The sequence below is a fragment of the Pelmatolapia mariae genome, linkage group LG9 (genome assembly GCF_036321145.2).
Source record: "Pelmatolapia mariae isolate MD_Pm_ZW linkage group LG9, Pm_UMD_F_2, whole genome shotgun sequence".
NCBI lineage: Eukaryota > Metazoa > Chordata > Actinopteri > Cichliformes > Cichlidae > Pelmatolapia > Pelmatolapia mariae.
In genome coordinates this window covers 5,623,102-5,641,159 of record NC_086235.1, presented here as the reverse complement: position 1 = coordinate 5,641,159, position 18,058 = coordinate 5,623,102, and the positions used below count along the sequence as shown (strand labels likewise).

The following is an 18,058-nucleotide window of genomic DNA, read 5'->3' as shown; positions in this document are numbered from 1 at the left end:
GCCAGTGCAGTCAGCGGTGGCCTTTCAGTCAGTTAATGACATCACCAAGGACCGCGCACGTTTACACTGTGGTGAGCGTATGTTTCATTCTGCTTGCAGTGTGCTCATGTAACCTCTGTAGCTTTAACGTTCATACGCCAACTGTAACTGACAAACTCTGTAATAAATATACTAAAATTAAACACGTGAATTATTATTAATCTGTAGTATTGTTTACCGTTGCCTGCACTCATCTGTAAGATTTCTTCCTGCTTGTTTCATCTACCCAGTTTTGTTTTGACCATTACCAAACCTCATTTCTGCTTCCTTTGAACTCTGTAAAAACCTTCATCCCTCACTTTTCTGCACTAATGGAGAAAAGAAAATCTTACGCTTTATTCTTTTTTGTTAATAAAAACGACAAAGAAGCAGCAGCTCTACAGCAAATCCTCAGTTTATTTCCTGCACATTTAAAAGCAAATAAAAGAACAAGCTCAGATCTCTGAATTACAGCCCCCCATCATTTTAGAAAAACAGAAACATAACAAAAACCTGTCAGCGCTGCTCCTTGTGGATGTGGGAGCCTCAGCGAACAGCTGTCAACTTCCATATCCACAAAAAGCTTTACAGGAAATGACATCTCTGCAGACCAGGAGCCTCATCTGACGCTCAAGCCCTGCAGAGTCTGATGCCCCCTAGTGGTACAGTATACAAACCCCACCCCCCTCCCCTTTAATCCCAATCTTGTCTTGAATAAATTAGCTCGGTAAGTTTGCTCTGAAATCAGCATAAGTCAGCCAGTATTTACACCAGTGCTTCAACATTTTTCTGATCTGCACAGGCTGCTTGAGGAGAGAAGCCAGAAGTGAATAAAAACGTACAAACGGAAAAGGTAGAAAACAGGCACACGTGGAGAGGACCCGAACCGTTCAGCTTGTTAAATTCTTATGAGGAGTTTTTACCCGTCATCTTCTGAGCCAGAGCCAGAAAGCGAGCGCGACAGTGCTGATGAGTCCACCTGACGAGACACTCGGGTCCCCACTCGCAGGTCTGACGTAACATCACGATGCAGATATTTCACAGGGCGAGTCGGGAGTACCATAACATCTGATTTCACAAAACCCCATGAGTTGCGTCTCATATGTTAAAATACTCATAATAAGAGAGAAAAGACAGTCGCTTTCATGCATTTTAATGCTTAAGGCTGTAACTAGATTATTCTTGCTATCGATGAATCTGCTGGATGATTGTTACTCCCCTCAGAGGCTCCCAGAGACCAAGTTAACCTGTTCACATGATTTAAAGAAGGATAAGCAAAACATTTTCTGTCTAATGAACTTTTTCAGATTCCTAAATGAAAACTGTTCTAAAAACAGGACTTGGACGATTTTTGATGACAATAACAGACTTTACGCTTCACAGCACAGAAAACTCAGAAGCCTTGTCGAGAAAGAATCGTGGCCAAAAATTTAAGTGGCATAAATTTTGTGTTTCGCACATTTTCTCTATGATATGGTGAAGAAAAATCATAAGAACTAAATGAGTTTAAAAGGTCATATTTATTGCCAACTAAATCAAATTCATGCAGACTGTGTTTACAGCGTTCACCCTTCCTCATAACATGCTGGATATCAGCTTCTGAGCCAAATGCTGATTGATGGTGATCCGTTCCTGCCTCATCAGAGTTCCATATTGATCTGTTTCTCCGCTTCTGTCTGTCCACCTAACAACTGGCACACTTTCTAACATGATGGAGCTTCCTGTCACCATTTCCAGCCCATGACGCTCTCCTGGCATCATGGGCTGGAAACTCTCTGGATTTTAATGCAATTGAAAATCTCAAAAAGTAGAAGGACAAGCAAAAAACCCACAAACGGATCAACTTCACGCACAAAGTCGGCAACACATCGTCTGCAAAAATGATTTGGCTCAGAAGCTCAAAAGTCCAGCACATCACAGAACTGCAGGAGGAGGTTCGTCACTGTAAAACTGAAGCTTTGCATAAATTTGATTTATTTGCCAAAAAACCCAGTGGAACATGATCATGACTGCTCTTCACTATATCACAGTAAAGTAAAACACGCTGAGGCAGCACACTGTATGAACGTTTGTGTCACAGTGACTGTGATGATGGCGGGCAGCCTGTCACAGCCTCTGTAGCACAAGAAACTCAGCAGCTGCTAGATCTCATTTCTCCCTCTGTCTTATCAGGCAGATAATCAATATCTCCATATTCTCTCTCAATAATTAGCTGCCTGCTGAAATACACGGTTAATCAATTATATAAGGAGAAACTAGAGATTAATGCCTGGTGAGTTTCTGGAGATCTACTTGTACCACCTCCTACTGGCCACACTGCATTACTGCGGCCCGTTTCTTTTCTGTGCTAAATCAAAACAATATTTCATCATTGTTAGACAAAGATTTGGGCCTTTTCCCCCCTAAATATAACATGAACATTGAAACGTTGGCTCAAAACGTCAGCTACAGTCTAAGAAGGACGGCACTGATAGCTGACCGACGGGAACAGACCAAAAAAAAAAAAAAAAACCCTCTGAGTATCTGCAGAAGGGAAACTGAGTGACTGTGACTAAAGGGCAAAACACAGAGGGACAGCAGACAGAAGGGAAGCAGATTAAACCTTCAAAATCCCAACAAAACCAAAATTATGTGCAGACAAAATCAACGAACAGAAAAAATATACAAAAAAGTCAAAAACAACAAAAAACTGCATCTGTTACTGTAGCTCCTCAACATCAGAGCAGGGCTGCAACTAACCAGTGTTTCTACTCTGAACCAGTAACTTGAAAGAAGAGTCGAATTAGACAAAAATGATCCTGATCGTTTCAGCCCTGTGTCAGTGTGCGAGGCAAACAACAATCAATACTGTCTCACAATGATAATGTCAGCAGTTGTATTACTAAGGCTTAAAAAAAATCTGATCTTTGAAGAAAACCATCAACCTTCAGAGAAAACAAAAACAATAAACGCCCAACATGCCTGTTAGAGGATGAGCCTTCCCACTTCTCTCTCTCTGTGACAGCGTCAGAAAAAGTAATCGTTAAACAAAAGGGGCTGCAGTGTGTGTGTGTGTGTTCAACAGTTTTTAAGCTGAGCCAGCCATCGCTGTGCTTGGCACTGGTTAAAGTTCCTCAGCAGAGGGCAGAGTGTGCTCACAGTGGAGCTCTCAGCCCGCCTCCTCCTCTTCCTGGGTGGATGAAATTTTTGTTGAAGTGATGTTTGTCAGCCGTCACTCGTCTGAGCCAGCCGAGCGTTTCTGGTTCCTCTTGCGAGGAGATCTTTTGGGAGATGCTTTGTCTGAAGAAGGAAAAGATGTTAAGAAGGTGAATTTTAATTTAAAAAAAAAAAAAAGTTTTTTTAAAGCTACCTCTGAAAAGAGAGTGGTGTAGCCACACGCCTTCAGGTTTTATGTTCTCAGAATCAGGCCAAACATGAGGTCAGAACATGCTAAAAAAAATGTGTCTGCCAAAAACATTTCACTGAAGCTTGGAGCTTTCTCACACATGTATTATTTACAGTGGAGACTCCATTAACAGGTTTGAGGTTTTTATTACATTTGACAAATAAACTATGGAATTTTGAAAGAACTATGTGATTCCAAAGAAACTGCCTTAAAGTTATTGTTTAAGGTCCAAAGAAAACTTCAAGCAAGCAAAAAAAAGAAGAAAAGAAAAGAAATGCTCCTGCTCAAATACTTTGTTATTTCTGCTACCATCAGGCAGCGATACTTGGTTTTGACTCTCTTCCTACAAGCAGTGTGTAGGGGAAAAAATTACGACACATGTAATGTGCGACTAAAATTATTTTACACCTGCAACTCGACTGACAGATGACTTGGGTTGACTGCCTTTTGTATAAAAATGATTGAAAGTTGTAACTGAAGACAGATGTTAAAAAAAGGATTTTATAACATCTGTAACAGTAATGAAAATATCACAGGTATGATAAAAACAAGCAACAGGATCACTAACGTCTCCACGCTGTGTGCAAACCAGGCTGCACATGTTTTCCAGACACTGGAGGAGTTTACTGGGTTAAGTAAAAACGAAAGAAGGAAAATCATTTTTATAGCCAACATCCAACCAAGCAGCTGCACCACAACCCTGCTTACTGTGACCATCACTCTCTAAGAAGACCAACTTTCACACAGAGGGAAGAATGCCAAGAACCAGATGGTCTGATCATAAAACAGGTGAATGTATGCCAATAATGTGACATGATGTCAATGGGAAACTGTGTTTAGTTTAACTTTCTGCAGTTTCTCACTAACAGATCAGAACATGTGGAGCACCAGGAGTGGGAGAAGAACACTAAACACTCCAACATCAGGACCAAAGTTTTGTTACAGACACACAAACACACGACATGCAGCAGACCTCACCTCTGCGACTCTGCACTGAAGACGCAGGAAAACATGACAGCAAGGAAAGCAGAGAGGAGGAGAAAGAAGGTGAGTGATCCTCGTGCTCAGTCAAGGATTAAGATCATTCTGAAACAGCAGGTGAAGCAGGAAGAAAGAGCAGAGCAGCACCAGCAGCAAATATACTGAACCTGATCATATAATAAACTCAAAAATGTTTGGGTGCGGAGAGAAACAGCAGCTCTACAGATGTCTGCCAACCTCAAGAGCTGCACAGGAAGCAGAGAGGTTGCAGGGACCCGTAATGAAAGCTAAGATGTTTAACCTGGAGAAATCTATGAATCTAAAAGTAGTCCAACTGCCTAAACTAAGCATGTACTAAGAAATGAAATTAAACACCATCTGTACAAACACTGTTTGAAACCTGAAATCTCCTCATTCTATAATCAGGTTGTATTTTAAATATCACTGAAACGTGTGGCTCACTGCAAACACATGATGTCCATGTGGTCCAGTGCTTGTGTGTTACTTTACTCTAAAACAGCCAACATGCTACTGTTCTGCAGAGTAACTTCCATATTTAAATGGTTAAAGCTCGTGTAGTCTTTTGTTTAATTAAAGGAATTAAATGTAATTTTGGTGAATGTTTTCAATGTTACAAAAGATACACCTGTACGTGAATCAGCTGATTCTGCGAGGAAGAAAAGCTTAAAAGGTGCTCTCAGAGTGAGTGTTCGGATTAAGCTGACAACAATCTCATCTGAGACTTGTGGTGTATAAACAACTGGATTTCTACTGTGTCTGCAGATAATAAAGTACATAAAAAAAGAAGCTTGTGTGCGAGCTGATGAGGTCACAAGATATGTGTGAGGAGTACGTACTGATCTGGTTCAGTGTTTCTGGGGGGATCCAGCTCAGGTCGACGTCGTTGTGGCTCGAAGTTCCCGTTTCTACCTTTGGAGCTGGACGCCTCCTCTACAAACACAAACACAGAATGAGCCGTCTGCTTTTTTTTTTTTTTTTCTTTTTGCTAAAGACACCAACTCAACCTCATGTAGCTCATGCTTTGGCCAAAAACTCCAAAGAGTTTAAGTCTGTAACAAACACCTGCAGATCCTGATGTAAAAAACAAACAAACAAAAAAAAAAAAACAACCACTAGCTAAACCATCAAAGTGTTTATTTTTCCCCTCAACTACCCATTTCTTTAAAAACAGTTTCATCTGATGGTATCTGCACCTTTCTGGACTCCAGCAGCTGGTGAAGGCCTACAACCACGAGCAGCCCAAGACCTGACAGGAAGACGTACATGAAGATCCTGGCAGAGAGAGAGGGTGGGTTTATGGACAAATGCAGGCAAAGGAGGAGGAAAAGAAAGCCAGACTGTGTGTATATATGCATGCTTACGTCTCTCCATCAAGCCCATCCTCTCTCTCAGTGATGGTGACAGTCTGGTTAAACACAGCATCCTGGAAAACGTTTCCCTGTAGGTGGGAAAGAATGGATGAGAAATGTAAATAAAGAAACAAACGCAATGGTGAAAAATAATGGCTACAGATTACTTTTTCCTACTTATTGTCCCAAATTTCCACACAGAATCTGATTTGTTACATCGCTGACATTAGAGGAGTTTAAACCAGTCATGCTTACACTGCTGTCCTTGTAGTTGAGGTTGATGACGAGTCCGAATGGCCGCCCACCCATTGGCTCCGCAGGGATGAAGGAGTACTCAAAGGTGGCCTGTCTGCTGGGAGGAACCACGGTGCCGAGCTGGAGAGCGGTGAAGTTCTGGATGTAGAACTGGTAATCCTGAAAGGGGAGAACAGGACAGATTTAGAGAAAGATGAAGTTACAGCTATGAATATTTGTTACAGCTCATTTTCTTACCTGTGGGTAACGGAAAGAAGCATCCAGAGACTCTACGATGAAGTTCTCCGACCCTTTGTTAGTGAAGCCAAGAAGGAACTTAACGATGTTGTTGGCTGGGAAGTCTAGAGGAAGGATGACATGAATCAAACGGGGGTTTCAATACAGGAAAATCTAGAAACTGCTGAATGAAAACAAGAGGGCGGATACACAAAGACATTCACCTTCTCCTTTGACAAACAGGATGGTTGTGTCAGCGTTGGGGGAAGCCTTCACCTCTCCAACCAACGCTTCCTCCTCTTCATCTTCTTTTTCTTCCGTCTAGATAAGCGCACAGGTTTAGGTAACGGGACGAAGAACAGGTTCACATTCATCATGGTACAGTAAACAGCGAAAACTTGCATCATCTATGAGCCTTCAGAAACACATTTCTACAGCCAATTTAATCACTTACCAGTTCTGTGTTCTCATCATCTTCCACTTCTGCCTCATCATCCTCTTCATTCACATCATCCACCACGTCTTCATCCACAGCCTCAGCCTCCTCATCCTCAGTCAAATCCTGGGCATTTGCCACTGGTCCTGACAGACAAAGTATGGGAATTTTTACCAAGCCTAAAAACACAATCTTTATTTCATGTAATGGACTTTTACAAAGCACAATGGTTCAAACCCCCAGAGCAGCTACCGAGGTCTGATATTTAAAGCACATCTTCAGTTCACCAATGAGCTCCATGATAGTTGGAAAAATGGATGCAAGCCTAAAATTGACCACAACACAGATATGACTTTGTACTCCATCAGATGTTCTTCTGGTACCTAAGACTACATGGTTCTTGTTGCATGGTGTGCTTAAGAACAATCCAAGCGAAGCCTGGAGAACAGATCCAGACCAAGCTAAACACCGAGCTGCAGCATTCACTACAACCTAAAAGCTTGAAAATTACAAAGTCTACTTTTGGTGGTTTAAAGCTTGGGATGATAGATTTTGTTAAGGTAACATCACACAATCTTTCAAAGGTAGCTACAAGCATTAAAGTCTCCATGTTTGTCTCTCTGAAGCCATCCATGTAAATATTTATTAAACAAACAAAAACAGGTCTACATTTTCCAAGATGGCCATCATCTCAGATCTAAGTCAAGTGAAGAAGGCAACTGGACTTCACTTCTCACCCAAGAGGCATCTTTAGTTCTAGAACCAAATGGTAGCGAGTCACATGTATTTAAACTTTACTGGCATTTATGGTCACCACACTGGTTCACTGGTTGTATCATGCACAAACTGTAACGTCACCAGATCTCAGTCATCGTTTACATGGAACTTGAAGGCACACGATACTCGCCACAGTTCTCTCCTGAACTGGTCTGCATCAGTGCTGGTGTAAGTGTAGAAGTTTCTGCTGTTTCGACATCTGCTGTAATCAGGGAACCTTTGAACTGTGGTATTGATATACAACTAAAAACTTTGTTTTAAAAAAAACAAAACAAAAGCAAAACAGTTTTGTCTTCCACTCAGCTGGCTGCACATGGCACATTACAACAGTTAAGAGAAGCATGAAAAACTGAAATGATGCCAAAGTGTGGCACATGCCAGCAGTTGTGACGTCAGTTTGGGCTTGAGTTGCGCAGAGAGATGACAATGGAGAGCATAACCTAGGCTGCACCACACCTTTCGCCCCATGACAGCTGGAACAGTTGTCTTTGTCCAGTTCAGTGTGGATGGAGCCCGCGCTGAACTGGATAAAGAGTTAAGAAAATTGACGAATAACACTAGCATGCAAACATTTTTGAACATTTAACATTCAGTTCTGCGTGTAAGCATTCACCTGCATGAAAGCAAATACCTTTGTTCAGCTCATCAGTGCAGTCACACCCTGTCAATTAGGGTGCAGCTATCCACTTGTTTAAATGCTTATCCAAATGAAGGCAGCATACCCCAGCTAACAGAGTCAGACATTGACACACAAGATCATTTTAGAGTTACCCATTTGCCTGACATGCATCTATTTGGGCTGCGGACTTCTCCATCCAGGATGCTCCAACTCAGAACCTTCTTGATGTTTTGCAACCATGATAACCAATGCACCACCATGCTGCCTAGTTTTATGACTCATGACAGCGACCCAATAACACAGGCAGGTTAGTCCCACTACTTCCGCTCACTCTGTCTGCATATACACAAGGCCAGGGATTAAGGAACACATTAAAATGAAACTTATTACTACATTATTAACCACGATAATAATGATGTGCATAATATCCACACAATACCAAGTTCTTGGTTAGACTTTATGATTACAAATATCAATACCCTAATATAAAATTGCTATTGTTAAACTCTCTAAAAGCGTATCCCCACAGGCGCCTGATGTAAAAACAGTGTTGCTTAAAAGAAATAGGAAGCCAACACGTCCGTTTCGTCATGTAAACGCCGAACTAACCCACAGCTTACAATCACAGCCAACAGGATACAATCCAGATAACTTAATCGGCTTCAAACACCCGTTCAGCTGCACAGTGTGCAGACCAATTGAGTAAATAAGCCATGCTCTTACAGATTTAATGATCTACTTACATTAATTCAGCGGGCATTTGAAGTAACAGTCACTCTGTGATTCAGTTCTGCGGGGTTAAGCTAAGTAAGCTAGAGTAGCAACAAAAGTAACTTTACCCAGTTTTTCAGCAACTTTCACAAGTTTTTGTTGATTACATCATATTATGTGTGGCAACTCCGAGGCTCCGTTTACACAGAGAGGAAATAAAGGAGCTGAAATAAAGCAGCACGTTAACTGAGCCTCTTAGCTTCCCTGCTAACAGTAAGGACACGTCAGTCTAACCAGGTGTTTAAAGTACCTTCACGTGAGCGACCTTACACTAAATTACACGAAACAACAAGAGGCATTTGCGAAAACGAAATCCACCATGGAGATATCCATCTAATTGCCCCACATTTACGATGAATCCCTTCATTTTTATATACACGCTTCACTTCAACCAGCACGCTTAATGGAGAGCGGCCTTCCCCTTTCCCCACAGCAGCTACTTAGCTCGACAGCTAACACTTCATTTTCTCCTAAATCGCTGCGCTTTTCTTCGTATCTTGAGCCGTTACAGACTTACCTTTGATAAGGAGAGTCGCCGGAAAGGCTAACAACACCAGCAGCAGAAGTTTCGGCAGAAATTTCATCATTTTGAAGTCGAAATCAGTGCGTTCTCATTCAGCGTCGGTCAGACAGTCAGGCTGTATGAGCGTCGCTGTACTGCTTCCGTTACTCTAACTATGACGCATGCGCAGAAGTCACGGTGGAGTCTGTGGTGTGGTGTCAGCCCCCTTTCAGGTCGCAGTTGTGTTGGTATAAAAATGGTTAGAGTTGAGATTGTTAATAATAATGTAACTTTTACAGAAAACAGCTGACCTGAGTTGCGGACTTTCTGCTCACGTTGGGTTAATGAGGAAGCACGAATGGAAAGGAAACAAAACCGGAAGTAAACACTGCCGAGAAAAAAACAGAATAAAAACTAACTTTAATTGATCAAGTGCTGAAAGAATGACATTTCTTCATAACTTACATTTCATATTTAATTCTAAGAATGATTAATAGTACTGTTTCTTGTTGCAGATATAAACAAACTGGGAGTTACTACGAAATGTCAGAATAAATTAGCAGATGCAGCTAGAACGAAAACTTGTTTCTGATGCTTTAAAAATGAATGTCTAATCTTTTTAAAATGTTTTCTATTAATAATACTAATTCTTTATTTAAAAGGGACAGTGCAGTTTAACGTAGTCTAAGTATAAAACTGATGTTCTGCACATATTGCTAATTTCCAACTATTATTATCATTATTATTATTGTTATTGTTGTTGCTATTGTAGCCACAATTTGCGTTCAAACACGTACAATTCAGTCACGTACACATCCAAATCACAATATGCAATATATACAAATGTTTTTTCTTTGTTTTTTCTGTCAGTGCGCACTTTCTCCTGTTGTATGTTCAATGTTATGTTCCACAATAGATATGGGAAAAAGAATGATAAAAGTAAAAAAAATATTTTTTATTCATGAATTAGCTATATTATTAAAAAACAAAAAACTGCTAATTATTGTTATTCATCATATTTTTAATGGCAAACTCTTAATCTGACTGTTTATAAGATTTATTACGTTTTAATGTCACTTATAAAAAATTAGTTTATTTTTATTACAATTTATTTGAAAGTCCTTGTCACTGCATGTTGTTTTGCTACTTTAGACTTTCCTCTGTTTTATTATCAGACTGTCAGTCATCTGTGCAGCACTTTGAACTTCACTAACCAGGATGAAAGGTGCTGAACAGTTAGTAAGTAAGTAAAATTTTGTTTTATTTATTTCTAGATAAAAGATCACAAAGTGCTTCACACAGAGATAAAGTATAAAACAAAAACAGACAAAAGTTAAAAAACAAAAACAATACCACTGCTAATACACTGTATGCATGTATATTCTGTAACCATTTCAAAATTTCCAAATCATCTCCTGGTACTTTAACCAGAAGTGAAACTCTTGACGTCAAGATTTATTTATTTTGATTTTTTTCAAGAGTGTCCTTGCATTCAACTACAGCACACATTCAATGGCAAGATAAACCAGAGCTCTTGGAAAGGCTGCAGAAGCACGGTGTCAGGGTTCCTGGATCTTTGACCTCGTGTTTTGAGTTTTGTGGTTTTCACGATTTATTGTTGGGTTTATTAGGTACCTTACATTCAAGTGTTATATTATTTAGTCTTTTGGGTATAGCATTTCCAGTGCTTCTGACTTAGGTATTTATGTTTCTTAGTTCCTTGTTTGATGTCTCCTAGTCTCGTTTCTGTGCATCTTCTGGCCCTTTTTTTTGTGTTAGTCAAAAGAAGCACAGGTTAGTCACCTGTGCTTCTTTTCCCCAGGTGTGTCCTCTGTCACTAATGACCTTATGTGTGTATTTAAACCCTCAGTTTGCTTTTGTCATGGTTTTCAAACATGCTGTATGTCCTAGTGTTTCACACCTTTGATGGCTCAGCTTTATGCTGTATTTTGACAAGTTCAGCAATAAAGCTGATTTTTGACCTTATTTCTGCCTCTGAGGCCTGCACTTGTGTCCACATATTTAAAGTAATTATTCGGCTGAGCTGATGTCTTATTTTATTTATTCTTGCCTTAGATGTAACACATCTAATGCATTTTAAAAATCATCATTGCACACCTTTTATGGGACAAATATTTTTGTCCCATAAAAGGTGATGTGACACAAGAGATAAATATCTGCTGTTGGCATCAGTAAATGTCACACATTAACAGGATCTGAGTCATATTTCTAAATAAGATGAACTTTTCTGTTGATTGTTTATTTGTTTTTTATTTCTCCCATATGGAACACACTGCAATTATCACATGGCAAAACATAGCCGAGATTGAATGATCCATAATTTCAAATAATATGTAAATAAATTTAGTAAAATCTGTGATGACATACTGAGTAAATAAGAAAAAAACTGTGACATTAGAAGCAAAAAAATCATCAAAGCATGAACCAAAAACAAAAGAAACAGCGTCTCTTCAAAACTTAACACAATCAACACATGAATATTCAGTAAATTATATTCTATTGCATCTATTTTTATGAAATAAAACATACAAAATGCAAAAATGGTTTCCAGCTAGAATGACAAATCATGGCTGAGTGAAGATTTATTCAGTACATGACCGGGATGCAATCCACACAGCAAGACAAGAAACCCCAAAAACACGACTTACTGGATACACACAAGAGTAAAATATAACTTTCCCAAACGTGGACAGGAGCCCGTGTATCAAAATAGTCTGCAACGTCCAGAAATCTCCAGTCCGACGTACTTAAACAGTCTCTTCAGATTTCAGTAAATATAAACTTTTACTGTGTGCAGAGATGACGCTTAAAATATTCGGACAGCATGACACGAGAAACAGAAAGACACAGTGTGTTAGTTAAGTCCTTTACAAACACAGAGGTTACTGCTGCTGTTTAAAACCGATGATCTGTCTGTGGTTTGTCGACAGGTTACTGTACATCAGAAGTCAAAAACAAAACCACACATAACCTGAACATGAATTAAACCCGGGATAAATGAATGCTCAAACTCGAGAGGTTTCTAAACCTTGTTCCTATTCGCCTGCCCTCACTCCTTCCTTTTGGTTGCATCACTGCTAAGAAAAAAGTATTTTCTGACTTTTCATTCTTTCCTTTTCATTCTCGGGCTCACGTGTAGAGAGAAGACAGATAATTATTTTCATTCCCTGCTCCTCTTCTTCTTTTTCTGCATCCTTTCAAATGAAAGTCTGCTGACAATCTTTCGTTTTCTTAATGCCAACAAAACCCATAAAAAGACCAAAAACCATCAGTATCTCAATTCATCTCATTTCTGGATTCCCTTCAGATCACATAAAGGTGTCAGCATGTGACCATATCTGTTTCATTAGTGGCATCGATGGCTGACAGAGCAGTATTTGGGCTCATCCAGGTAACTTTGGTTTAATCCTGGCTTTTCAGAACCACACACCTGCTCTGGAGCAGGTCATGTTCTACATACATTAGAGATCAAGAGATATCTGGAATGTGGAAAATAGTGTCAGCATTCCTGGGAGGTCCCTCAGACCTCAGTGCACAGATAGTAGGGGGTCTGTTTTATGGGTGTCTCTCCCTGATGAGCACCTGCTGACTGTAAGAGGTCTTATAGCACTTATTCTTCTATGCATCTTAATAATGGTCTTAAAACAGGACAACTCTTTGTACTTGTTGACATCATATCAAATTTGTATTATGCCAACATCTGAATTCAGTTTTCATTTGTATTCTTTATTCTGGTGGTGCCAGAGTGAAGCAGTTAAAAAGATCCCCAGTTCAACTCCAGCCAGAGACACAAAACCAGGAAAACCCTCCAAACCAAACCTGCTACCTGCTGTGGGGACCCTTCTGAATAAGGGGGAAGCTGTAGGCAGCATTTTGCTTTTATTTTAAAGAATAAAAACTAAAACTGTCTTTCTCACATCTGAACACGAATTTAATAAGAATAGGAAATCCATCAGATCCACTCTGCAGTGAGTGAGTTTGATCAGAGCACAGGGACACCGCGTTTGATGAGAGGAAATTTGGTTGAGGGTGGGGAAACCTGCCGATGGAGCGGCGATTGTTGGTTTTGTTATTTCCTGCTGGACTTTTTTATTGATCTGTTTTTGCTCATCTGGGATTTTGTCTTGTGAGGGTGGAATAGGTTTGTTCTGTTATTTTAGGTCTTTTAAACTTAAAACATTTTGGGGAAAAATGCAAATTAAAAATGCAAAATGTATAACTGACACATTTCATAGTAGGTAAAAGGCACAAATGTAATCTAAATATTTACAAAATGACCCGAGTAAGAACTTTTCTCAGATTTGGTTGCCTTTATGTTTAAGGAGCCTCTCATCTGCAGTGTGTTGATGTGAACTGACTGTTAGGATTATTTGCCAAGCAGTGACTTATATCATGAGTTTATGAGTCTAATTAGCCGTTTTCAACAATGAACAAGGACTTTGATTTGGCTTATCACATGTTCATTTGAAGTATGAAACATTTATGAGTCTTTTATGTGGATGTAGTGAGATTACAGTGAATTTGTTGTGGATTAATCGACATGTGGAGCTGAAACAAGTTTTTGTGGTCTTTTCCTGGGCGTTGTTGGCAGTATTAAAAACACAGACCACACCCAGAGCTGCAGTTTAGGAGTCTTGTCTGAATTTCTGTTTTATTATAAATTAGATTAATACTGCTCATTCCTTCCTCATTTTCTCTTTTAGTTTGTCATAGGTGATTAAAAAGTTACACTTTAGTTGTTTCTAGTCTCTCTCACTGCTTTTCTTCATGCATCCTTCTGTCGTTCGCTCCTCTACTTCTATATTCTCATAAAACATGACAGCATGCTAGATTTATCCCTCCATCTGCTTTTTTTTCTTTATCCACCGCTCATCAAAAGAAAATTCCCCTTCAGGTCAATTATTACCTGATATCACCGGCTCATGATGTTCAGTGCATTGCAGCGCTTAGTGTGAAATTACAAAGGTTTATCTATCTTTTATCTATCTATTCATTTTTTTTTTACACCAGACAATCTGCCCAATAGATTCTTAAACCTTTAATGCCTAAATTAAAAATATATATATTTCAGTGCCACCTAAAGAAGAACCATGAAGCTGCTTGAGGTTCATTTCCAGCTCAGATCCTAAACCTTCCCTCTGCGCACTTTCACTCTGTTTCAAACCATATACAGTAACTTTGAGACGTGACCAGAGCCTCGAGGTTACTACTGATGCTGGTTCTTCAGCTGGTTTTGGACTGACATGGATGAAACTCCAGGAGTTTACAGATTTGATTTCCATGTAATTATTTAAGAGCTGTGCCAGTCAAAACAAAGTGAAATTGCTTCATAATATTTTATGTAGATTTTTTTTGTAAATTTCTTTTTCTTTTTTTTACATAAATGCTAATTTTACATAACAAGAAGAATAATTTTGGAGATACTGTAGAAAAGGCCTGAATGGAGCTGAAATAGATGTATTTTCCAATAAGCGATGGACCTGACAGACGGTGGAGTTCTGTGTCCATCAGATACAGGAAAGGCCTTCCCCAAGCAGCCCTCTTTAATCATAGCCCACCCTGCTCTGCTGCACTGCATCCTGGTCCGTTTCCTTCACCTTTAAGTGTAGAAACTGCTCTTTGATTGGCTGTTGAGCAGATGTGTTTATTCTAAAAGAAGCTGCAGCTTTGTAATCCATCACGTCTAATTAAAACCCATTAAACTTATTTTTTTAAACATAATTTCCTGTTTTTAAAATTGACCAGAACAGCTTAATAATCTGTCTTTCCCGTTTCCCATAACACTGAAATATAAATGAGCCCTGAAATGCAAAGAACATCACCAGCGTTGCTTTTATAACGCTGAAGGTGGATGTAACTGTGAATTTCAGCCCCGTCTCACTTCATCTTCTCCGCTCTCTCTCACAAACTCGTCTTCCTCTCTGCTTTAGTTGCAACACTCCACGTAGTTTGCCGGCAGCATGCCGGACTTGCCGGTTCTCTGCACGGTGCCGTACATCCAGCCCTCGTCGATGGGCTGAGCGTTGATGATGACGTCGCCGTCCCTGAATGAGACCTCATCGTGATCTTGAGCCGCGTAGTCATACAGCGCACGGTAAACACGCTGCAAAAAGGCCGAGACACAGATTTCAGGGTTTCAGGGATTTTGTTCTCAGGAAAAAAAAAACCTTTAAATTTAGACCAAAAAAAAACTTTCATGTTGCAGAAGAGTGTACCATGGTGCCTGAGTGTGGAGGAGAGGTGACAGATCTGACAGATGACATGCTGGTCTGATGCATGTAGCCGTGATACTGCTGCTGCTGCTGCATCTGGACGCCCTGATGGTACGCTCCAGGGAGCACAGGAGCTGGGTGAGAGACACAGAAACACAGAGAGAGAGAGGCGTGAGAGCAAATAAGTTGAAAACTCTGTTCTGCTTCTGCTTTCTTGGAAAACTTTGCCTCTGTTGCTGTGAAACTCTTTGTGAAATGTTAACAATAACAACCCCACAGTGACCTTCATGCACAATCCTGCGAGGAGACAGTGAGTTAGTTTTATCTGTGGATCAGAGACGGGAAACATAAGTCAGCCCATGCGTTCACCCTGCTGTGAGGAGGAAACAAAACCGAGGGGGAAAGATACCCGGAGTTTCAGCGCTGCTGCGGTCCCAGAGGTCAGAGGTCAGCGAGCTGACAGACTGAGCCTGGCTGTGGGTGAGAGACTGCTGGGAATGCTGCCTGCTCAGCCTGCAGTCAGCTCGCTCTAACAGCCGGCCACCACCGGAGGGCAGCGTGGGACAGAAGTAACAACAGAGGAAAAACAAAGAAAACATCTCTAATAAGAACAAACACAGTACGTAACAGTATGAGCATATCAGCTTTTTCAAATTACAACTTATGGTTCTGTTAGTTTTCTTTCTTTGCTATTTTTTAATTCAGTTTAGTTTCAGTTAGTTTCCAGAGGGAGGGTTACTTATTTCAGCACACAGTGTCAACACTCTGTCACATATGATTCTAGTAATAAAACGCTACATGCAAAAAATGTTTCCTTATGTTTGTTGCGTGGACCAAATTTCACCCAAATGATATTTTAATTTGGTTTCATAAGCACACAATATTGTTCCATTTAGCTGCTTTTATTTTAGTAAACTGTTTTAACGCTCATTTTGGGTGTTAGTTGCATTTCCATCAACTATAATTACTTGGATTTTATCCAATGCATTTTGCACAAAATGGCAGCAGCGAAGCTTAGGTATCAGTCAGGATGTTGGCTAACAGGATCAAAGTAGTGCTGGTACTAACTATAACCAGACTCTTGCTTAAATGTATTTTTTTGTTAAAACTCTGGAAAGCTTGAGTTAAAGGCAGCTGGACTTATTTTTAGGCGCTTCTGTCAGCGACCTGGATCTGAGCGACCCAGGGTCCATGAGCCTGGTGGGCCTGGTGGGTGTGTCTTACCAGGTCTGAATGTGCCTGTCACGGCCACACCCACACACGGACACACACCTGCCTATACAAACAAGCATGGACACGGGAACACCCATATAATATAAAATGAGTCCACAAATGCTCATGGACCCTGAGTCGATCAGACAGTCCCTGACAGCTTCTTTCACCTCTCATCAGAACTCTTCATTTCTCCCTCGGGACGAGAGGTGAAACTTTTTCAGCTCGAGTTCATAAACCTGTACAGACCAAGCACAAACTGGCAGCATTTTACCACAAATTTTTATTGTAGCTGTCCACACCTGCATTAATTCTTCTGTGTACGTTTGAAAAATTAAAATAATTTTGTGTTGCTGAAGATGACTTCAAACTAATTTAATGTAATGTTTAGGTCTTCAGGCTACTAAAAATGATGGTAAATGGAATGATATACAGTCAGGTCCATAAATATTGGGACATCGACACAATTCTAACATTTTTGGCTCTATACACAACCACAATGGATTCCAAATGAAACGAACAAGATGTGCTTTAACTGCAGACTGCCAGCTTTTATTTGAGGGTATTTACATCCAAATCAGGTGAACAGTATAGGAATTATGACAGTTTGTATATGTGCCTCCCACTTCTTAAGGGACCAAAAGTAATGGGACAATTGGCTTCTCAGCTGTTCCATGGCCAGGTGTGTGTTATTCCCTCATTACCCCAATTACAATGAACAAATAAAAGGTCCAGAGTTCATTTCAAGTGTGCTGTTTGCTTTTTGAACCTGTTGCTGTCAACTGCCAGGATGAGATCCAAAGAGCTGTCACTACCAGTGAAGCAAGCCATCATTAGGCTGAAAAAAACAAAACAAGCCCATCAGAGAGATTGCAAAAACATCAGGCGTGGCCAAAACAACTGTTTAGAACATTCCCAAAAAGAAGGAACGCACTGGTGAGCTCAGCAACACCAAAAAACTAGGAAGACCACGGAACACAACTGTGGTGGATGACCAAAGAATCCTTTCCCTGGTGAAGAAAACACCCTTCACAACAGTTGGCCAGATCAAGAACACTCTCTAGGAGGCAGGTGTATGTGTGTCAGAGTCAACAATCAAGAGAAGACTCCACCAGTGTGAATACAGAGGGTTCACCACAAGATGTAAACCTTTGGTGAGCCCCAAAAACAGGCAGGCCAGATTAGAGTTTGCCAAACGACATCTGAAAAAGCCGTCGCAGTTCTGGAACAACATCCTATGGACAGATGAGACCAACATCAACTTGTACCAGAGTGATGGGAAG

The 18,058-nt window shown here is 40.3% G+C and overlaps 2 protein-coding genes across 3 annotated transcripts in view; both read right to left on the bottom strand.

The window, feature by feature from the left end:
- Positions 1-417: 417 nt before the first annotated feature.
- On the bottom strand, positions 418-9,485 carry ssr1 (signal sequence receptor, alpha). 2 transcript variants are annotated; one of them, XM_063484499.1, is made up of 10 exons: positions 9,346-9,485; positions 6,680-6,807; positions 6,450-6,546; positions 6,247-6,350; positions 6,010-6,168; positions 5,767-5,843; positions 5,599-5,677; positions 5,242-5,335; positions 4,382-4,396; positions 418-3,297 (listed from the first exon to the last, which is right to left on the bottom strand). In XM_063484499.1, exons 1-10 carry the CDS (start codon positions 9,413-9,415, stop codon positions 3,230-3,232), a joined length of 891 nt encoding a protein of 296 aa, XP_063340569.1. In that variant the 5' UTR covers positions 9,416-9,485; the 3' UTR covers positions 418-3,229. The 2 variants fall into 2 exon arrangements, with proteins under 2 accessions (XP_063340569.1, XP_063340570.1); XM_063484500.1 differs by lacking the exon at positions 4,382-4,396.
- A 2,099-nt stretch (positions 9,486-11,584) lies between these two features.
- LOC134635081 (nebulette-like) overlaps positions 11,585-18,058 on the bottom strand; it is a 39,751-nt gene continuing 33,277 nt past the window's right edge. The window contains exons 41-43 of the mRNA XM_063484594.1: positions 15,973-16,164; positions 15,567-15,697; positions 11,585-15,454 (exon numbers count right to left, since the gene is read on the bottom strand). Of these exons, the coding sequence (XP_063340664.1) occupies positions 15,278-15,454; positions 15,567-15,697; positions 15,973-16,164 (500 nt within the window). The 3' untranslated portion in view covers positions 11,585-15,277. The remainder of the gene's footprint in view (positions 15,455-15,566; positions 15,698-15,972; positions 16,165-18,058) is intronic.